Source organism: Monopterus albus, unplaced genomic scaffold (genome assembly GCF_001952655.1).
Source record: "Monopterus albus unplaced genomic scaffold, M_albus_1.0 scaffold279.1, whole genome shotgun sequence".
Lineage (NCBI taxonomy): Eukaryota > Metazoa > Chordata > Actinopteri > Synbranchiformes > Synbranchidae > Monopterus > Monopterus albus.
Window position 1 is genome coordinate 722,462 of NW_018128159.1, and position 22,506 is coordinate 744,967.

Below are 22,506 nucleotides of genomic sequence, written 5' to 3' on the forward strand. Positions count from 1 at the left end.
TTCATATCAGTTGCCCTGTTTGTGTCTTCACAGACAATCCACAATCAAATACTTCAAGAATATCATAAAATTAAAAAGGTAGGTTTTAACACGTTATCAGAATTTGATGACATGTAGTGTTTGGGTAAATTATCAGGTTGTGACTGTGTTTTTCCCACATCCCTTGCAGACTAATCCAAACTATAGCCAAGAGAAGAACCGCTGTGAATATCTACACAACAAACTGGCACATATAAAGAGACTTATTGCCGAGTATGATCAACAGCAACTTTAAAAGTAGTTATTAGACATTGTTTCCCTATTATCTCTGGAAACCAAGCAGATCAAGGAAAACTATGGATTCTGCTTGTTCTAAACATGTTCTCATTAAAGATGCCATGGAGGGAGTATTCCCCTCACCAGGGCTAAAGGCTCTAGTGAGGGCTAAGCAGGACACTTTTTTTTGGGGTGGGGGGGGCAGGTTTATCTGTAAAGTTAAACCACAACAGCCCACCCTGCTTATTGTGCACAGAGGTGGGGGCGGGGTGGTGCACTGAGATAAAAACCAAATGCAATTAATTTGTTTTTGATTAGAGAAAGATTAAGTGAATGATGTCTCAGCTTTCCCCATATACTGAAGCAAATGGTTGTGATGTTGAATTTTTTTTTTTTTTTTTTTTTTTTTTTGCAACTGTAGCACAAAAGGTTAACTTCTGACTGTCTTTTTGTTGCCTTGTTAAAAAGCTGCCTCTTAATTATGTCATCACACCTGAAATGTTTCATTTTATTCAGAAGCTGCCTTGCCCATCTAATTTTCTGTCTTTTGGCATTTAATTGTTTCCTTTTTATAAAAAAAAAAAAAGCTGATATTACTGTTGATGAAATCAAAATGATGCTTCTCAATGCACACAGTCAGAGAGAGGTTTGTGTGCTTGGCTTTTCTTTTCTAAAACCCTGTGTGGATGTCTTATCAAAGTGGACAAACATTTTCTCTAGAGCTGTAGATTTTCTTTGAATACAATCATTATGCAGTGTTTGTTCATTGCTTATAGCAGTGGTTCTTTGTTATGGTTAGTTCATGAGGCCTTTTGTAGCAATAGAGTTATTCAAAGTTATCTGCAGAGTCCATTGCCAGCCTGACTTTCATTATCCTAATGGAAGATCTCTGATTGTAGGATGATGCAGATAAGGCGATTCAGATCTACAGGCTTTTTTGTTTAGTCTTCAGAATGTTCAGAGTTTGAGGTTGATGTATCCTAAGTTAACACCTTTAGATATGATGAAACAGCAGCGTTTACATCGTCTATAAGAGCTCAGCTTTTTTGTTCATCTGTTCATCAGCCCACATGGTAGTCCATTTGAGATGACTGTTAAGATGAAGCCATCCGTGATCATCTTCCAAGTGGAGCCTTGCGAACGTCCAACCAGCTTTTCAAATGTGATGTCACATATTCAGTGGAGGATGGTCCTGGATCAGCTCTCTTCTCTGAGAAGTGTCTAATCAAGATAGATCCACTTGGCGTATTCAAAGCAAAATTAGAAATGCTGTATAACGAGTTGAATTTTGTCAGTGAATGCATTTCTTATATCAACCTTATGTGAATACAAAAATATCTGCACTTTTTCCTCCTGATCTTGCTGTTACCTGGGCGTTTTGGCTAAATGACACTTTAATCTCTTTGTCCATCAGAGTGCATGCTTTACAGATGTTACAGTAAACAGTCTTTGTATCTTTACTTGGGTGGGGAAACCTATCCAAGCAAAGGCCTAGTCCAGATAAATCAGTATCTAATCAAGTAGACATGGCTCTGACCAGCATATATACTGAAGTGCTACCCAAGTGGGGTGAAACAATACACTACCAAGTGTTGGCAAAGGACCATGTCTCAGTATTCTCTACTTCCTGTTATTGTTTCTTTTAATCCTTAAAATTTATGATGCAGTGGAAATTTTCTCAGCGTGTGAGACATCAGGAGGTGCTTTTGCTTCAGATGGGATTTGCATGACTGGGATGAAGTGTTTTAATGCAATGTTAGGTTTCAGACTGAAGCATTCTCCCAGTACAAACGCTATATTAAGGCCAATGCTCTGAGACTCATCACAGCACTGCTGCAGGGCCAAGATTGAGGCTGGCTGGATGATGTCTAGGCAGGAGTGGACATGAATTTTTTATGACACCAGAACCAACACTCAGCATTGCCCAGTACTGCAATTTTTTACAAGGAAGACATTTCTCCTCCATTCTCCACTGTATCTTGTTTTGACTTGATTACTATATTACATCTTTTATGGTCAAAATCTATCATGAATGAGCTGTCAAGTAAACACATTTTGCTCCAGTGGGAAGCAAACACTTTGAAAGTAAAGATAGGCAAGAACAAGAGTACGTCATATGAGTTAACTGTGCCAAAATGACCTGTTGTATAGTTTTTTTTTTCTTTTGTTTGAATATGTATATGCTGCTGTACAAGCAAAGAGGGCTTTGGAGAAGAGTCATGAAATGTTGGCGCTAAAACCCAAAGCACGCTTTTTGAAAATAAGGGACTGGGATTGAAATTCTTTGTTTCAATAAAATTATTTGGAAATAATCTGACATTGTTATGAAAAGTAATTCATCTTGGAAATGGATAGTGATGCCATGAATGTAACGCACATATGGCACTGTATGTGGCTTGGTTATGATGAACACACAAATAGCATCACATTTATAGAGATTCATATTTTGAGCTTTGATAAAGGTCAAAATTGTTTCCTTTAGATAAGTACAAGGTACAAAAATTGCCCTTTAGAAGCACTGAGGAGTTGTGTGCATACACCATTCCGATACTATTATAAATGAGACTGTTGTATTTAGTGGATGTTTTAATAGGTTTCCCCCCTTTCTGTATGATGAACTAACATTTGTTTACGATTACTGAGGCCTGCAGTGAAGAGGATGTCCTGTAGATGGCAGCAGTTTCCAAATCTTCCACACGGTACTAGCACACCTTTTCAATAAAGCAAACTGAAGAGGAACATTTTGATCAGCCTATTCACTCCAGTTCACTTCACTCCTGCTGAGAGGTCACATGTTAAAAATGGTTAGTGGCACTCTCAGGAGTCGGTTTGATTGCAAGGGAATGATGGGAAAATGTAAAGCATTCATATTGTATTCAGTGTGCGTGTGTGTTGTGTTTAATGGGCATCCTCTTGTAAGCTATGAATGTGTGTTGTTTACTGCCAGGTCTGTGTCATGTACTGAAGTGTGGATCCACAAAAGACCTTGGTTATGGCAGCAAGAGTAGAAGATGCCCCGGTGATGCAGTGGAGAGGACAGGGTTTGCTGTAATCTGACTCGCTGTGAAAGATACCAGAAATCTACATAGCAACTGTGTTCCAGTTGGCCAAGCTGAGCCTTGTGCCTGAGCCTCACTGTGCTGCTACTGGATCTCATCCCAAAGTTGGCCTCAGTGCTGCTCAGGGAGCTGGGGGGTGGAGGGGGCCTGGTCAGTGAGTTCATTGTGGCAAGCTGCCATCTCTTCTTCTCCTCAATATACAGCAGCATATACACTGGCATGTTTACACAAGCAGCAGAGAGACTAAGAGCCCCCCATGTTTTAAGGGTTGTACTAGAACAGATTTAAGTTGTCTGGATTTCTGCTCTGAAATGCAGCGAAAGGTCTACTAGTGCTTTAATGTACAAATGTAGGCCATTGTTGAAATAAAGGTCAGTCAAATATTTGAGGTAATTGGAATGTATATAAGACATGACAGCATAAGCGGCTCATTTTGGAGCTCATCCACACTGACTTGCACTTTGCCACATGCATAACACAGAACAAAGCCAATACTGACATCACACATGAAGGCTGATATACTGAGAGTAAAAGCACTTCTGCTTCCTATTTGAGGAAGCCTGACAATTTGTGACAAACACAGTGCATTAAGACACAACTGCCAGATCAAGTTATTTTAACGGTTGTTTTAGTTTGGTTAATTTAGCACTGAATTGAGTACACAGCAGTAGTTGTGCAGCCTGTGTCCACACAGGGAGGTGAACATTATAGGAATAGTGCAGTAATAAGGTCTATCACCTCACCCCACTAGAACACAATGAGATTTTGGTTTATGTTGTTGTTGTTTTCTGGTGCCAGGAAGGGAAATTATGATTAATCCCATCACTTTCTCCCATCTCAGCATATCTTATAGGTACACTATTTGAAATCATGTCTACTTCTCATTGGAAGGCTACAATCCTCCTACAAACTGACCAAATGCCCTTTGACTTTTGAATTTGTTATCTTGTTTATCGTTTGTTGATTGTGTAACTCTCTTCTCTCTGTCTTCTCTGTCCTCTGTTATGGAGCCTGTGTCCCTGTATTTTTGTGTGGGACAGAGGAGGATTCTTCAATGACAGTTCCCAGTTCAAGTTTGAGTGTCAATTTAAACATTCAGTAAATACAAAGTCAAGATTCCATAGCAGGTCAGTTTGAACTTTGTCTTTTTGTGCAGGTCAGTGCCATTGAACCAACCTTTTGAAGGTCACCTTCGTGTTGCACATGACTAAACCGTCGTCTGAAAACAGTACTAGCTCTGTTGTAGATTGCCAGGCTAAATCAGCCAGTTTTTCTTCTCTTTGGACTTGCCACAAACATTCAACACCTCAGTTTGTTGCATCATTTCTCCACAACTGTCCACTCACACTTAATTTCTTATTCTGTCAACAAAAACACAATCCAGTAACTAAATCAATGTCAATATTGTACCATAACCATGCTCATTACATTACTGTATAAAAGCTACAGATTAGATGGTCCTTGTTGTCTGTTCGTGCATAAAATCGTTTTGTACCAAACATTATTGCACTGAAAGACAGGATACATAGACAGGCAAACTGAATATGGACATTATACTGTGATTTGACCACATACAAACCCATCCCTAACCTCAACCACATAATACAGTATAAATCATTCATTTTGAATACTTCACAGTCCTGCAGCTGTGTACTGTAATTAGCCTGTATTGCACAGAAAATATACCAATGTATTAGTGCTAGATGGCTATAAATGTGCATTAATTATGACTGATGGATGTTTTCTGTAGGGCTGGACAACATGGTTATTGTTTGAATCATATTGTGTTTGTTGTAGTTGGGCAGCTTGTTCTCAGTTTCATGGTAAATGTAATGTGTTTTATTAATGAAGCCGATCTATCTAGTACTGTGGATGATCAGATCAGACTGAGCATGATCACCATGAAAATGTGGAAATAATTATTGACAGTTTGCTGCTATGATTTCAAGTGCTGGTTGTTTATAACAGTACTTTACAGTATGCTGCAGCTGCATGGAGCATTACAGCCATGAACATAATTATTTACACACTGAAACTAACAAGAACTCCATGTTGTATAATGCTACATAAACCTGGGGCTTAATATATCCTTTTTAGTTTTTAAATACACTGTGTATAATATTGATCAGCCATCATTAAGAAATGTTTTTGGTTTTATATGAAGATTTTTACCCCTTTTAACTCTGTCAGAATTGAGGCCATGAGACAAAGTGTAGGAATTTTAACAACTTTCCTTGGTCAATAATCTCCCCCTCTATTAGTGTGTATTTATGTTTATATAGTGTTCGTGTTTATATAGGCCTATCAATGATCAGCTAAATGTTTGTGGGGGGCGGGGCAGCAATCCCAGCTGATATTGGGTGAGAGACAGGGTCCACCCTGGACAGGTCTCTAGTCTATCACAGGGCTGACATGTACACAAACAGCCACACACACAAAACTCCTACAGGCAATGTAGAGTCACCAGTCAACCTAAGCTGCATGTCTTTGGACTGTGAGAGAAATCCAAAGTACCTGGAGTGAACCCACACAGGCACATGGAGAACATACAGATTCCACACAGAATGGCCCCAGGTTGTCCCGGGCTCAAACCCGGAACCGTTTTGCTGTGAGGCAACAGCACTAACCACTTCTCTGCTGTGCTGCCCTCAATCTGAGTTCGGTAACCAAATAAAAACATCAAGAAAACTGGGCTATTAAAGTCCTTAATAATGTCTGAAATCAGAGCTCCAAGAGTAAACTAAAGAGAGAAACTCCGCACAGTCCCAACAAAGGGCCTACCTTTCTCACAGTGGACATTTATTTTATTGTCATTGTGACACATACAATGAAATTTTGTTTGGGGCCAAGGGCCGCTGCGCACCATTAGTGTTGGGGGAACAGCGTCTTGCCCAAGGACACTTTGGCATGTGGATTGCAGACACCAAGATTCAAACCTTCAACCTTCCGGTTGGGAGACGACTGCTCTACCCACCCCACCACGGTCACCCCTTTTACTTGTTAAATACAGGTGTGCCTGCATTCCACGTGGGTGTGCTAGTTTATTGTTATGGCTTACTGACACACCTGGAGCACAGTAGCTGCTGATACAAAATTGTGCTATAATTAATTTAGCTTGAAGGGGAAAAGGCTCCATGTTGTGTGTGTGTGTGTGTGTGTGTGTGTGAGTGAGAGAGAGAGAGAGAGAGAGCGAGAAAGGTGTTCTTAGGGAAGAGGAAAGCAGAACAATTCTACATATATTCTGCACATTTCTACAAATCACTGGAAGCAGGAAAACACTGGGTATACAAATGTGCTCCATGTTGTGATTATTGCCAGCTTGTTTTAGTGTTTTTATGTGTGGGTCATTTGTAACAGTAAACTAACTACTTTACAGTGTTACACCACTATTAATCTATTCCATCTGTTTAGCCATAACTTAAGCTCTTCTTTCACATTTTATATATGTATAGCCTGTACATGTATTAATATTTTGTCTCTTTTTGTTAAAAAAGGGTAGGCTACAATTTTGATCATGAAAAGTCTTAATAATTAACAAAGTGTCTGCTGCTCTGTATAAATCTAATATTTATTTAGGCTTGTGTGATAAGTTTAAAGTATCGTTTTCTTTAGGAAATGACTTGTTAGCTCTCTTATTCGGGGCTTAAAATAGGTACATTTCTGTACTTGTCACGCGCCGTAGGATGGGCGTTCGCTCGTGCTCAGCGTTTCTGGCCCACGCGCTACGATCACGATCTCCTTGGTGACGTCTGTGTCCCCTCAGCTACCAGTGGCCCCCTGCCATATTTATTCATGCCGGGCAAGATGGCGGCGATACGGACGGGGTGTTATTGCCAGTGGACATAAAAAAGGAATTTTATTCATAATATAAAACCGAGTCAGACACGGTTATATATTTGACCAAACTGTGTGTATATTTACCACGCAACGAGCGTCGACGTCTTTTTTATTTTACGCATTTTAACGTGTTTTTTCTTATAAAATGTTCACGTTGTAGCTCGTTCGCTAACCGACCAGCTGGCTAACAGAGCAGTTACTAGCTAGCTAGCTATCTATTACAGCCAAGCCGCCGTGAAGTGTAGAATGGGAGAAAAGCTGGAGCTCAAGCTCAAATCGCCGGTTGGAGCAGAACCCGCTGGCTATCCGTGGCCATTACCAGTATACGTAAGTGTTAAACCTTTAAACTCTAGAGTTAGAGATTTCGATCTTGTCTCTGTTTTTGTCTTTGTTAGTTGGCTCTTTGCTAACATTGGCTAGCTGTAGGAGCAATGGCACATTCGTCCGGGGAATCAGGTCATACTGGTCAGGATGGTGACAGACTGGGTGCATTAACAGTTAGTCACCTGCGATGACTGATCAGATGCTGTTTTTCAGTTGTGCTGCCATAAAAGTGAGCAGAGGGGACAGTATAAGCTAGTACGAACTAATCCGGACATTGAAGGACAATAACGTTAATAGAACGTTGTTTTGAAAATTATGCAACATGAACAGATTACCATTCGCTTTTAGGGTAACTTTGTTGCTTCCCAAAGTGTCTCGGTTATGATCCTTCATGTTCCTACTGTAGCCCATGTAAGTAACCCCAAGCTGTACATAAATAGCTTTTATCTGTTTCCTGCTCATATTCACCACCTGATACCTGTAGCCAACCACTGTGGCCACATTGCGATACAGAGATATGAACAAGATGTGTGTGTATAAGTGAGAAGGTCCGTTTCATGATGCTGCACGCATTGAATGGCAGCATTGCATCTCTGAAGTGCTTGTGTTATTTTTGAACAGCTGGTTGTGTTTGGTAATTTGAACTCTACACATCCACTGAGTGGCCGATCTGTCAGTGCTCAGTGCAGTAACAGCTATACTTGCCTAGAAAGAAGTTTCTTTTCTCTTAGTTGTATTTCCATATAGCATGTTAGTCAGCACGTCACTGTTTGGTTGCATTTGACTCAGTGAGAAACGGAAGAGGAAGCGGTTGCAAGCTCTGTGATCTTTTAGTTAGCGTAAATTTTGTTTCTCATTTATAGTAATTGTGGTGAGACACTCACTTCTGACTGAAAAAGCTGAATTTCTCAGAATGTCTGAATTGAGTGTTTTCTGGTTATTTCAGTTCCATCCTATCTGTTTATCCCGCTGTCACAATATGAAGTAAATGAGTTTCAAGTAAAAGTTGCAAGTTAGTGTAGTCAGCCACTCCTTTCTGCTTTGGCTAACAGATTTGACCCTCCCTTTACACTAGGCAGGGTGATAACACTCACTGTTCCTCCCTCTTGGATTTACAGCCTCACCCTTACTTTATCTTATATCTGTAAGAATAAACCCAAGAACAAGCATCTCAGAAACTCAATATACTTTTGATCTGCATGGCAGCCGTTTATACTGGGAATATAGCTGTCCTGCATTGAATTAGACACAGCTAATGGTTCTGCAATATGGAGTCTATTCATGCAGTGCTCTCCGCCTGTTTTCAAAAGGGAAAGACTTCCTCTCTCTTCTCCCTTCCTTTCATGTCCATATGGTCAACTCTACAGGGAGGATGATAGTTCTTATTCAGCTATGCTAAATTAGTAGAATTCAGAATCTCATGCCAGCGTCTGTGCACAGATATTTTTCCAGTCATGTTTTGTGATTAGTCTTGTTGGTTGGTAGCAGCCTCTTCATGTACGTTCATTCTTTACTCCCACTGAACATTAAACATCGCTTATCTCTCCCACAGAGCATGAATACAGTCCTGTCTCTCTTGAAACACACAACAGGGTTGTACAGGCTGCTGCAGTATAAGGCATGTTGTTGGAATCAAGCCCATAAAAATAGGTTTTGTTTTTTCTTTCGTCCTGTGTTTCATTCTGTCTTTCCCCATCTCTCACAAAATCCCAACATCTGTGCATCTATAAATGCTCCCATATGAAGAGCACCTCTAGTGTGGTGCAGCTCTTTGTCCATCTGGTTCTGGGTGTGGGCACTAACCAGCCCCACATAGCATTTAAAAGACACACTGCTCCTTAAGTACTGCTGACAATCATTGGTTTGGTGCTCACCTGTGTATTTTATCGGTTATTTATATGGTTGAAGTTACTGGGCTTTAGTCATTGGTGTTTGAGACTAGCTTTTAGGATTCAAGTGTTGTTGCAGCTCTGAAATGGAAAAACAAAAGACAGTCATCATTTTTCCAGTCTTGCCATTGTGGTTATGGAAGTGATTTTAATGTACAGTCAGTATTTCTGTGATGGAACCAGGCAGCCACTGTAGGTCAGTGTCATTAACACATGACCTGCTTTGCTTATATGTCAAAATAAAACTAATGAACAGGACAGCTCCTCTGAATAGCAGTATGTTTGTAATCACCAGATACTGCAAACACAAGAATGCAACAGAATTAGCTGAATTTCATGGGGAAGTAAGAGTAATACTGGTAATCATGTAATAGTACTGTATGTGTGTAATGAAATATGATTTCTTCATAAAGTAATAAAGCATGTAAGTGGCATACTTGGCTTAGTCATTTGTTCTCATGGACTGCTGGGTTACACGTAGTGGAACAGTGTGTGTAAAACCCCTACGATGCGTCACACTGATGTCAGAGAAGACTGACTGAAAAGGTGATATAGAGAGGGGGAGTTGTGCCTGTGTTAGTTGTACCCACAGTGAGGAGAGAGGAGGGTCTCCTGTTCTTTTTGTCTGACGCTTGCTTTTAGACTGTGTTTATTTTTAGCAGCAGCCCTGAGCTGGTGTTGCTGTGCGCTGTCTTTGTGTGAACAGGTGACCTCCCTCCTTCGGCATCTCATTCGCTCACTCACGCAGTCTATTTTATACACTTACACACCTTGGATAACCTCTCTATTTAGTGGAACACTGTGTTAAATCTGTAGTGCCTGTTGTATGTTCACAAACATTTGTAGCTCATGCTGTGCATTAGCAGCACAACTAGCATTTAGCTTAATAATATAGTTGTAACCGTAACATTGTGCTGATAGAAATAGCAGATTTCCTGTGTTAGCTTGCATATTTGAGTGTGTGCACATGCATGTTTGAGCTTTGGCGGAAGTTTGTGTAGTAGTGGCGGGCAGTATTGAGCGGGAAGCTGGGAGCTCTATGCTGTGAGTTTTTAGCTGCGGTGGTGTGCCAGTCCTCCAACAGCTGACAAATACCAGGCAACCCCTCTCACTCTCCCAAGTTTCTGGCTCTTCTTGCTTTCACTTTCTTTGCCTTTACCCTCTGGTTTCTCCCTTTGTCTTTATTTCTTTCTTTACTTCCACCAGAGGCTCTCCTTGGCAATGTGCTGGAGCAGGAGACAGAAAGTGGGTCAGTGGGTCAGCTCAGGCAACAGGCTCAGGCTGGCTGACATCTTGGTGTAATTTGAGACCGATTACTTCCACAGAGCTGCTTAGCACACCCCAGCTAAGATTACTTACAATAGATTCCCTGTACATTATCAGTAAGCATTTTAAGTTTTGCTCAAGACAAAGATATTATTTTAAACCAAAGTAACTTAAGTTGGCTTCTCAGACATGCATATATAATGGTTAATTAGAATTAAGCTTCAGTGGTTCAGTTAATTCAGAACACAGCTCCATCATTGAGAATAGAATTAAGCTTCAGTATAAACTTACAAGATGGACCAAGCGACCTGTCCAGGGTGTACCCGGCCGTTTGCCCGCCGGCTGGGATTGGCTTCAGCCCCCCCGCGACCCTGTTCGGGACTAAGCGGTATAGAAAATGAGATAAGATGAGTCCCGCAGTAAATTATACCATCATGAAGACTATATTGTTCTAAATTTATGGTCATGTTGTTGGCTGAAGTTATGGTGCTATTGAATGTGATACTCTGAGAGGTATTTAATCTTTTGTCTCCCACCTAGGATAAACATCATGATGCTGCTCATGAAATCATCGAGACTATTCGGTAAGTGAATTTTCCTTCCTCTGACTCAATTCCCACATGGACGTTCTTATTTTTCCACAGACTGTAAGTGACACTGTCATGTGTATGATGTGGTCATAATTTCATCTCTGTACCTTCTTTAGGTGGGTGTGTGAGGAGATCCCAGACCTCAAACTGGCAATGGAAAACTATGTACTCATTGACTATGACACCAAAAGGTGAGTTGCGTATCATGTCAGAATTAGAAAACATGCTAAAAGGACTTGTCTAAAATCACTGTTATGTGACAGTGCTGACACTTGAGTCCAGCCAGGCTAACTCTTGAAACAGCCTTTTTGTTTGTCTAAATAGAGTTTTTGTTTTTTAAATTTGTCTTGGGTTGGTTTGCTAAGGCTAAAAATATGTCTGAAACCTAAATTATCAGTAATAATGAATGTTTCTTCCCTGAGTCCAATCTTTAACTTTAACACACATTTTAAAGGAATATCTTCAGAGTTAAATTGTGAAGTTAAAGGTAAAATAGGAAGCTGAAATTCATCTTGTACAGTATGACATGATTAATTTTTTGTCTTGTTATTCTCACAGCTTTGAGAGTATGCAGAGACTTTGTGACAAGTACAACAGGGCTATCGACAGCATTCACCAGCTGGTGAGTCCATATGTGTCAAGGTTTTTCAGTGTTGTGTAGGTGACGCAAATATGAAAACATTAGTCACTAAAAGTGAAAAATGCTGTATTTGTGTGTTCCACTGTTCTTTTGAATCTGTGCTATTCATTACTTTTTTTGAACTATCAAAAAAGTTCATTTCTGTTTAAGAATAGTTGCTTTTGCTATACCTACAATTATTTGTATCGTGTTTTAGTTATTAATCACAATGTTCCATAGGGGCCAGTGCTCTCTGGTCTGTATTTCTATTAAAAAAACTATCAATTTTCAGATTTTACACAGAAATATTTAGTTTTTCTAGAAAACATCTAGCATATTGGTTTTGCCTTTAGCATTCTGAATTAGTGGTTGGAACAAATCCAACCACTAATTCAGTGGTTCAAGGTGCTAATATTTGTATTCCAGTCTATAAATGGTATCGCTCCTCCATACCTGTCTGATCTTTTGTCTATTTATGCTCCGCGCAGAGCTCTGCGGTCCTCAGAACATCAGTCCTTGGTTATCCCTCGGTCTCGATACAAAAAATGGGGTGATGCTGTGTATGGCCCCAGACTCTGGAATTCTCTACCGCTAGAGCTACGGTCCATAACCGAGCTGGCGGCTTTTAAGTCAACCCTAAAAACCCACCTTTTTAGACAGGCTTTTGGTGCTTAACCCAGCTTATCTCCTCCAAAAGAGACGTTTTAACTTGTTGTTTTATTCCAGTTGTATTCTGGTATGGACATTTTTTACTGTTTCTGCCTTGAAATCCTGTGTTTTATTTAGTTTAGGTTGTATTGTTTTTGTAGTGTTTTTTTTTAGCAGTTATACATGTTCTGCCGTGAAGCACTCTGGGCTCTGCTGGAGTTGTAAAGTGCTATATAAATAAAGTTTTATTATTGTTTTTATAATGTTGATTCAGTTGACCAATGTCAGCTGATAATACGTTTTCATACTAGCATAAGGAGGAAAGCCATAATGTCTTGCTTTAAGTATTTCTGTTTATGAATAAATATACTAATGAGTAGGAATCTTATCCTACAGTGGAAAGGGACCACTCAGCCCATGAAACTGAACAAGCGTCCTTCTAATGGGCTGCTGAGACACATCCTACAGCAGGTGTACAACCACTCAGTGACTGACCCAGAGAAGCTGAACAACTACGAACCGTTCTCCCCTGAAGTGTACGGAGAGACCTCGTTCGATCTGGTGGCTCAGATCATTGACGAGATGGAAATGATGGAAGAAGACACCTTTGTTGACCTCGGCAGTGGTTAGTCTGCGGTTATTGTTGTATATCCAGGTTTCAGAAAGAATTAATCCATCCACTTGTTCTCCAGACCTTTTAAAAGTTTTTGTTATTCGGTTGATATTACACTACAACCAGTCACACTAATAGTGCAGTGGGAACAGATTTTGAGGGGGAAAAAGAAATAAGGAGTTTTTGGTTTTTAAAAGACAAAAAAAGATGTGAGAGTTGAATTGATTGGGTCAATAAGCTAGTGTTGGTGGCAAAAATGACAGCCTGAGTGGTGGTGTTTCTTTGGTGTAAGATGTGAATTTATATAACTTCTTAAATTGTTTCTTATTTGCAGGAGTGGGGCAGGTAGTGCTGCAGGTTGCAGCAGCAACCAACTGTAAACACTACTATGGTGTAGAGAAAGCAGATATTCCAGCTACCTATGCAGAGGTAACTACATAAAAGTCTCACTGGACCAGAGGTGTATTTCAGAAAGGTGGCAAAAAAACCAAGACTTAGGCTGCATTCAGGCACAGAACTGTACTGTGTCTTTGTAGTAAAATGGCTGTGCTGACACATTGTAATTGTTGGTGCAGACAGCTCTGGTAGATAGAGTAGAATAGTCTTGAAGAAAGTCTTTCTGCAGTGTGGTGTCCTTGTGCCAGCATATCCTTCAGACTAGATTCCCTCGTTAGTATTTCATCTTCTCACCTATTCCCTGTAGCAAAACCCCAACACTAACGTTGAATTTAAGAATAGCCCCTCGGTACAAGAGTCCAAGTAGGTATTATCAGACAGTGTGTCCTTACTGCAAAAAAAACAATCCAACTCAAAAGCTCAGAATGAGATGTTACAGTAAAAGACACAGTCATTTTGGTGTCAGAAACGGGCTTTCTTTGAACTTCGGATACAATATCCAGAAATTCATTGAATGGCTCAGGATCACTCACTAAACATCCTTAGTGCAACCTCCTCTGAAATACAAGTTCTGTACTGATTGTTTTTTGTGTGTGTGTCTGTCTGTTTTATACTTGTAACCATTTGTTTGGATATTTATATTATTTTTTCCAGACCATGGATAAGGAATTTAAAAAGTGGATGAAATGGTATGGGAAGAAACATGGAGAGTACACAGTAAGTGTGCCATTATTACTAACACCTTTCATTATGCATATTTCCAAAAAAGTTAAATATCAGGCGCCTGCTATTTTTTATGATTTTTTTTTGTTTACTCTAACCATACTTTGATGTTTGTTAGCTGGAGAGAGGTGATTTTCTGTCTGAAGAATGGAGAGAAAGGATTGCCAACACAAGGTGGTACACACAAATGGTTACAGTGACTGAAAGACATTTCTGTACATTCTCTATAAGAATTTTAATAAATGAATTTGTACATAGTGACCACACAAAATAACCCTCTGTATATTTTAATATAAGTCAGTACATGACCAAAGGAACACTTGTCCTGCAGTATTTTAAAAATATCTTGATTTTAATGTTCTGTGTTATTCTGTAGATGAGTATGTTGTAAGATCAGGCAAGGTTGCATTTCTGTGAACTATCAGAGTCACAGTGAAGTTTGTGTTTGATCTGTGGTGGTTAACACTAGGTTGTATTGGCTAGTTTTGAGTCTGGTCTTTCAGATGAAGAGCAGCATATGCAGGACTCTGCTAAAGGTTTAGAAGAAAGTCAGTTAGTTCAACAAATCTCATCATTACATAAAACCTATTTTCCTGAAATTAATTACTTCCTTGTTAACTTCCTCTAAAATATATTCTATTCTGTCTGTCTTCCAGTATCATTTTTGTGAATAACTTTGCCTTTGGTCCAGAAGTAGATCACCAGCTGAAGGAACGCTTTGCTAACATGAAGGAAGGTTAGTATCTTTCAACTGCTAAATTATTTTTGTAGAGTATTGTAATTGTAGTCGAGTTTACACAGAACAGTGCAAAAAAAACAAACATCCAGGGAGCGACAGCTCTGTAGGGAGAAGTGCCTTGTCGATGACAGAAGTTGTAGGACAATGGCCAGACTGGTTCGAGCTGACCGAAACTTTATAATAGCTGCTCTTTATAACTGGGGTGAGCAGAAAAGTGTTGAGTATTGTTGCTGACCATGTGCACCCCTTTATTGCCACGATTTACCTAACATCTAATGGTTACTCTTCACATGATAACACACTGTGTCACAGAGAGAAGTTATTTTAAACTGGTTTCACGAGTCTGGCAGTGAGTTCATTGTAATGGGCTTTCCAGTCACTAGATCTGAATCCAATACAACTTCTCTGGGATGTGGTAGAGCTGGAGATTTACAGCATGAATATTCATATCAGTTGCCATATCTGCAGAAATGATGTGAATCAATCATATCAGAGATAACGAAGGCCACCCCAGATAGCAGAGTGGTTTCGTGTGGGTGCCCATGTACAGTACGAATGTACATGCCATGTCCGCTGCCGAGTTTGGCTGCAGACCTCCACCCTTCTCTTTTGCCCACCCCCTTATCCTGTCTTTATTTACTATGGTATCAAATAAAGTCTAAAAAATCTTCGAAGAATCAAATCCTGATCACAATGGTCAAGTAGGATTTAACATTTTTTTGGTCAGAAATTTTTTTTCCCCACTCTTTTTTTAACATTTGTCAAATGTTCAGTTATGAGCAATCGTCAATATTAATCAATTGTAATATTTGTCAGTTTGATGTGATAGTAATGTTATGTAATGGTTTAAACTTTGTAATGTTTGTTTTTTTTTAAGTGCTATATAAATAAAATTGCCATTGCTATTGCTCGAATTTGTCAGGCAAAAATGTATTGATGTAGACAGTTTTTGTGTGTTGTGTTTTTTTTTTTGTCATTGCAGGTGGGAAAATTGTATCCTCCAAACCTTTTGCACCTTTAAATTTTAGAATAAACAGTCGAAACTTGAGTGGTACGTATCATACTTAATGAAAAAGCAGGTTTTTATATCTAAGGCTTGATTTGTATCAGATTTCTCATCTTTTCCTCTCTGTCCTGCAGATATTGGCACAATAATGCGTGTAGTGGAGCTTTCTCCACTGAGGGGCTCTGTGTCCTGGACTGGAAAGCCAGTGTCCTACTACCTGCATACCATCGACCGCACCATAGTGAGCACTGAAGCTTTTTTTTAATCACTGTTGTTGTGACCGATAATGAGAGAATTGCAAACTAGAATTTCTGTCAGAGAAGACACTGACCAACAAATAAAGCACTAAATGACTGGCAAAGTGGTACAAACACAATGTACATTAGAGACAAACAGGAAACCTAAATTTGAGAGATAGGCTGCCTTAATTAAGGCTGGTATTGTCTCAATGAGTAGTCAGTCCCAGGAGTAAGCAGTCTGAGAAAAGAAACCCAGAGGGTTACGCAGGGTAACACAAACCCATTAGATAACATGTGTCACCGTGGTAATAGGTAAAAATAATCACTGGTTACCCATGAGAAAGCTGGTAGGCTTTTGGTGACAATCCTGTTGTGAGTTACTACCTGAAGGAGGTATAGCTGCTCTCTCCTTGGTCTTAATGTTGTGTATTTGTACCCAGTAATGGGTGGTGTGACTTCTTAGAACAGCACCACACTAGAAATAATGTACATTTCCCAAAAGGGATTTGGTTGTATTGTTTGTCCCTTCAGAAAATGGATTTCGATGAGTAAAAGAAAGTAAGCCTCAGTGACAAGGGGTTGCTGATCAAAAACTGTGCATCATCACAGGTCCTCTGTTGAATAGGTCTTGTACCTTTCCCTGTTGCAGGACTAAAGGTTTACCTTATCTTAGCAAATGACTGGTCAATAATTTACATTAATAGTCCATAATCATCCCAGAAAGATAAGTAAGACAAACCAGTCTGCAATTTTCATTATCATTCTATTACCAAGCTGTTTTTTATGTACTTGCAATCTAAGTTCAATCTTCAAATGTATCTGATGGAAAGTTGCCTTTGATACTTGAAGATTTTGCTCTGAACTGGCATTGTCAGCCTGTTTTGTTTTGCTTAAAGGAGTCAACTAATAGCGCTGAATATGTGAAAACTATGATTCAGTCACTAACATCCATGTCATTATAAAACAGTTCACAGGGTGCAAAATTGAACCATATCCTATTCAGGACATTGTTTGCTTTAAAGGATAAGGCTGATCATTTTTATATTAACAGTATTTTCAACACCCCCCATACAGAGACTAAAAAACAACAATGAATTGTCTCTATTCATGTTTAATGTCCGTCAGTGTGTCAGACCGGGATCAACTTATTTGCCTGTGCTGAACACCTCTGTTTTGTTAAAAAATGATTAAAAACACAAGTGAAACACATCGCTGCATTGGGTGATACGTTTCTTCATTAGCGAACCCCAAACCCGAGCATGATGAGCTATCAGAATGTAAACAAAACGGAGAGCTCTTGCAGAATATAAATTATAGATATTACTATTATAGATATTACTTGATGCCAGAAGAAATCACATTTTTTTTCTAAATGACTATTTACAAAGACATTCCTTCTAAAAGTATTAGGGGAAAAGTTTCAGGGAGATGTTGGTCCTACAGCCCATTAAGAGTGATGTCTAATGTTCACATTTTTCTTGTTCTGTTTTTCAGCTTGAAAACTATTTTGCTAGTCTCAAAAATCCTAAACTCAGGGTAAGTCATGGTCTTCCTCCTCAGTTTTTTATAATCAGCCTATATCACACAATAAAGTATGTTTCATCTTATGTCAGGAGGAGCAAGAGGCAGCTAGGCGACGTCAGCAGAAGGATACAAAGGACAATAAAAGCAATAGCACCACGCCCACAAAACCTAAAGAACAAAGCAAGGTAGGACCTCCACAGATTTACCAGATTTTAAGTGCATTCAATTTTGTTTTGCTGTGTGTTGCTTTGTTTTTGATATTTTTTCTCTCTTTTAGATGCACCTCAGTCAACTTAACCCAGCAAGGCGAGCTCTCTCTGCTCTTAGTGTGAATATATGTTTGTGTATTACAGCAGGAGTCCTGCGGGGAAGAGGAGCGTCCTAGCTTGGTAACAGTGGTCAAGCCCACGACCAAACCTCGAAGAACCCGGCTCTTGTCCAAAGGTCGCAAGTTGAACAACAAGAAGCGTGGCCGACCCAAGAAAGCCACCCCAGCTGCTGAGAAGAAAAACAAGAAAAATCAGATTGCATTGGATTTGCTCCACGCCAAGACTCTTTCTGCAGCACCTCCTCAGGGTCAGACGGCACACACACGCACAAAATAGGCCTACTGCATATTACCGTTAGGCTTAATAAGAATGTACTTAGAATGCAACGTACAACCAGTCACTGAAATTCTGGAGCTATTTCATATTACAGAAGAGACTAATGTCCTCTTCACATGTGTTTGGTTTAGAAAACTCACTGACTTCAACATAAATGTTTGTTATGTGTACAGATGCATACCGGCCACCTCAGAGTCCCTTCTACCAGCTACCTCCCAAGGTCCAGCACTATCCCACTAGTCAAATGCTGCTCAGCCCGACTCCTCCTGGTCTGCAACAACTGCTAGGTGAGCTGGTGAAGATTTGTTGTTGTTTGTTCTCAAAGTTATTTTACTCTACTCAGACTAGCTGTTTTTTGCTCTTTTGCTCGCTCGGCGTCTTGAACCCATCTTTTCACAGATAACATCAAAGCTCAGTACCTCCAGTTTATGGCCTACATGAAGACTCCTCAGTACCGCTCCAACCTGCAGCAGCTTTTAGAGCAGGAGAAGGTAGGTTAGTAGTCACTAAAGACAGTACTGATTTGCTATAGCTACACCTCCCTTCCTGTATTCAAGCACATTTTATCTAGGTAACAATTATCTTTAATGATATAACTTTTTTTGGCTATCCTCTTAGCTGTATTCTTGTTTTCCTTTCTGTCTCTAGCAAAAACACAGGGACCTGTCAGGGCAGGCGGAGCAACTCCACTCTGTCTGTCAATTTCATAAGGAGAGGATCAAAGGTCTCTTTCAAACCAAACTAGATGAGGTGGGAATTTTATTACCCTCCATATCACAGCTGTAAAGACAGGGTCAACAATATTTCTAGAAACCTTCTTTTATTAACATCCAGAAATGCTTATAAAGTTATTTTATTATGGAAGCGCATGATGAGATGCAGATGAACATGGATTTAACAGTTATTGAAATACAGCTTGTGTGTGTAGACAGCAGAGCCTACTTTGGTGTTGAATGATTACACCGAGCTCCTCAGTTTTGAAAGCTTAATTTCTGTTGTGCCTGAGACCACATCTAGCATCCCTGGGTTGGGTGTGAGCATACATATGCATTTGAAAGTTGCAACCAGGTGGCGATGGTTGCATTGATCACATCCTGAATAGGTTTATAAATCACTGTGGCCGGGTGGTTAACGCTATTGCCTCATAGCAAGAAGGTTCTGGGTTCAAATTTGTGCAGAGTTTGCATGTTCTCCCTGTGCCAGTGTGGTTTTTCTCCAGGTACTCCAGGTTTCTCCCACAGTCCAAATACATTCAGCTTAGGTTGATTGGCGACTCTAAATTGCTTGTAGGAGAGTGTGGGTGTGGGTGTGTGTGTGTGTGGTTGTCTACATGTCAGCCCTGTGATAGACTGGCAACCTGTCCAGGATGAACCTTGCCTCTCGCCCAAAGTCAGCTGGGATTGGCTCGAGCCCCCCTGCGACCCTATTCAGGAATAGGCAGTATAGATAATGGATGGATGGATGGATGGATGCACTAGGGTGACAACATTAGCCACTGAAAGTCAGCAAAGACAGGATGCTCACTGACTTTTGATTGCTCTTTAGGCATTATGTTCTTTTTGCTAATGTATGACACTGCATATGCCTTTGTGTGTCCGTGTGTGGTGATCAGTTGGGTGTGAAAGCTCTGACTGTGGAGGACCTGCTGCAGGCCCAGAAGGAGATATCAGCTCACAACCATCAGCTGAAAGAGCAGACCAAGCAGCTTGAGAGAGAGATGGCCTTGCTGAGAGACCACAGCCTGCTACTGGTGAGACCTCAGAGCATGTTACTGTTGTTGTAATCTCTGCTCTGTTGCTATAACATCATTCCTAGTTCACTTCACACCTGGTACCATTCCTATTGCTCTGCATTTCTGTTGTGGTTGTTGAAATCCTGGTTTTAACTATATAGGCAAGCACTATTAAATAGTTTCACTTTGCTAAAGTATTTTCTATTTTTGCAGAAATTAAAATGCAAATTAAAAGTAGCAAATATGTATATATGTTGTTTTCCAGTTGAAGTCTCGATGTGAGGAGCTGAAGCTAGACTGGGGCTCCTTGTGTCTGGAGAGCCTGTTGAAGGAGAAACAGGCACTGCGCAAGCAAATCTCTGAGAAACAGAGACACTGCTTGGAGCTGCAGGTATACACTCCACCTCATCAGTTTCTTGAATCCATTTCCAAGTGCTTGAATCTCTCTCTCACCTCTGTTATGCCTCTTCATTTTCTGTGTGTTCTCTGGATTCTTGTTAAATCGTGCTGCCCCCCTTTTGTTCGTCCCACTGGCTCTTCAAAGATTTTCAAGGAATTCATGTCACCTAAATTATAAACTAAATCCTTCATGAGGATTTGATTATTTGCTGTCACAAATGTTCTCCTAGGCACATGACATTGTTGCTGTGTGACTGCTTTCCTGTGTAATGGCTCCCTCTGGTGTTTTTTATAGATTAGCATTGTGGAGCTGGAGAAAAGTCAAAGGCAGCAGGAGCTGCTTCAACTGAAATCCTACTGCCCAGGTGAGGGCTCACCATATAGAAAGAATTTGGAGTCACGCTGTTCCACAGACATGGACTCCTCAAAGTTTGGCTTGACTTCAGCCCCAGCCCTCAATGGTGTCAGCCCAGAGCCTTGTATCAATGGCACCAGCTCACCCTGTTTTGACCGGGCCAACACCAAGGGGGAGCTTCTTTCTCGTTACCTGCCCATCTCTCCTGACCATGACATTATGTCTGCGACCACTGATGCTCGGCAGAGGCAGCAAAGCCTCTCCCATGCTCTTCCTGACTACACACGCTTCTCCCCCGCCAAGATAGCCTTGCGAAGGCATCTTAACCAGGACCCTACTGCCTCTGCTCACTTGAGAGGTCCAGGGCTGACCACAAACAGGTTGGTAGGCACTAAAAGCTCCCATTTTTCAAGGAATTTTTTTTTATTTGACAGTCTCAGAGTTGTTTTCTAAAGTAACAGACAGCAAACTAGTTGCTTTTTCTTTTTTTAGGGAATTGGGTGGTGTTAACTCGCCACTTGGAGCCAAACAGAACTGCCCTTCTCCCATTGCATCTGATATCCAGAATACTCCTAAAAGTTCTGAAAGGGTAAAGCACACTGTCTTAAAGCACACAGCTTTCTGTCTTCCTTTCTTGGCTCTCTTACTGTTAACATTTTTTCTTTGCTCTGATTTAGGGTGGTAAAGAGAGGAGTCCGTCTGTTCAGGGTGACAACAGCATTACAAGCCTTCCCATTAGTATCCCCCTGAGCACTGTCCACCCAAGCAAATTACCAGTCAGTATCCCACTGGCCAGCGTGGTGCTACCCAGTCGTGCTGAGAGACTGGTGAGTACATATGCAACTGTACCACACAATGGGTGAAAATTTGATTTGATTTATTCTTTCAAGCATGTAAAGACAGTTGATATGTCAACACACATAATTTTACACATATCCAACAAATGCTAATCCAATATCAATTTACTTATACCTAGTACATGCTTGAATGGAGTAGGAAGAAGTCAGACTTATCCAGTCCTACCCCATGACATCATCTTACAAGAAGGATCTAATGGTACTTACTGATCTCTGGTCAGGTTCAGGTGATGAGCCCTTCTCTGCAATTCTTCTCCTGTAAGACAGAGTCCAGAATTATTTCTGAAAAACAGTTGCTATTTTTAAAAACATATCATCATGTTTAATGTTAATATCATAAAGCACAGACCACACAATTCCTCCTGAACTCCACATTTTTAAAACCTAAATTCCTTAGATTTCTCTAGATCTTACAGTGATACTTCTCTGTCAGCAACAAAGTGCATTTAAATTACGATTTTACTACATATCATCTCATAATACTGAGGAATAGTGAGAGTGATGAGTACATGAACTTATTCTTCAGGTGGCACAACAAAATCCATTGCGACCAACATTGGGGTTTGCTAAATCTACTGTATGGCAACTGTGTCAAGTTTCACTTTTCTGTAGTATATGAAACAAGATCTGAAATTCATTCATATGACTCAAGTGCCTATTTTGAGACGTACTGAATCGAAGAGTAATATATGATGTGTCGCTACCTCCTTGCTAACAGGGCACTCATCTCCTCCATGAGCCCTCCTCCTCCAGGCAGAGGGCCGTTGCCTCTGGCTTCAGATTTGGCCCCTCCAGCCCCTGGCATGGCTGCTGCCAGAGCGGCCGCCGCCT

The 22,506-nt window shown here is 40.4% G+C and overlaps 2 protein-coding genes across 5 annotated transcripts in view; both read left to right on the top strand.

The window, feature by feature from the left end:
• Positions 1–660, top strand: part of ell (elongation factor RNA polymerase II) — a 37,608-nt gene extending 36,948 nt beyond the window's left edge. For both annotated transcript variants that reach the window (XM_020622387.1, XM_020622388.1), the window contains 2 exons: positions 34–78; positions 170–660. In XM_020622387.1, coding sequence (XP_020478043.1) covers positions 34–78; positions 170–274 — 150 coding nt within the window. In that variant the 3' untranslated portion in view covers positions 275–660. The remainder of the gene's footprint in view (positions 1–33; positions 79–169) is intronic.
• Positions 661–7,054: 6,394 nt separating this feature from the next.
• dot1l (DOT1-like histone H3K79 methyltransferase) overlaps positions 7,055–22,506 on the top strand; it is a 26,704-nt gene continuing 11,252 nt past the window's right edge. The window contains exons 1-22 of one of the 3 annotated variants that reach the window (XM_020622371.1): positions 7,055–7,478; positions 11,171–11,214; positions 11,337–11,411; positions 11,779–11,842; positions 12,884–13,112; positions 13,435–13,529; positions 14,151–14,213; positions 14,338–14,393; positions 14,876–14,955; positions 15,941–16,009; positions 16,099–16,205; positions 17,698–17,739; positions 17,817–17,912; positions 18,084–18,303; positions 18,506–18,619; positions 18,732–18,823; positions 18,981–19,082; positions 19,945–20,082; positions 20,330–20,455; positions 20,759–21,198; positions 21,311–21,407; positions 21,496–21,645. In XM_020622371.1, the coding sequence (XP_020478027.1) occupies positions 7,398–7,478; positions 11,171–11,214; positions 11,337–11,411; positions 11,779–11,842; positions 12,884–13,112; positions 13,435–13,529; positions 14,151–14,213; positions 14,338–14,393; positions 14,876–14,955; positions 15,941–16,009; positions 16,099–16,205; positions 17,698–17,739; positions 17,817–17,912; positions 18,084–18,303; positions 18,506–18,619; positions 18,732–18,823; positions 18,981–19,082; positions 19,945–20,082; positions 20,330–20,455; positions 20,759–21,198; positions 21,311–21,407; positions 21,496–21,645 (2,580 nt within the window). In that variant the 5' untranslated portion in view covers positions 7,055–7,397. Of the gene's footprint in view, positions 7,479–11,170; positions 11,215–11,336; positions 11,412–11,778; positions 11,843–12,883; positions 13,113–13,434; positions 13,530–14,150; positions 14,214–14,337; positions 14,394–14,875; positions 14,956–15,940; positions 16,010–16,098; positions 16,206–17,697; positions 17,740–17,816; positions 17,913–18,080; positions 18,304–18,505; positions 18,620–18,731; positions 18,824–18,980; positions 19,083–19,944; positions 20,083–20,329; positions 20,456–20,758; positions 21,199–21,310; positions 21,408–21,495; positions 21,646–22,506 lie in introns of all 3 variants that reach the window. The other 2 variants (XM_020622370.1, XM_020622372.1) reach the window with 2 other exon arrangements.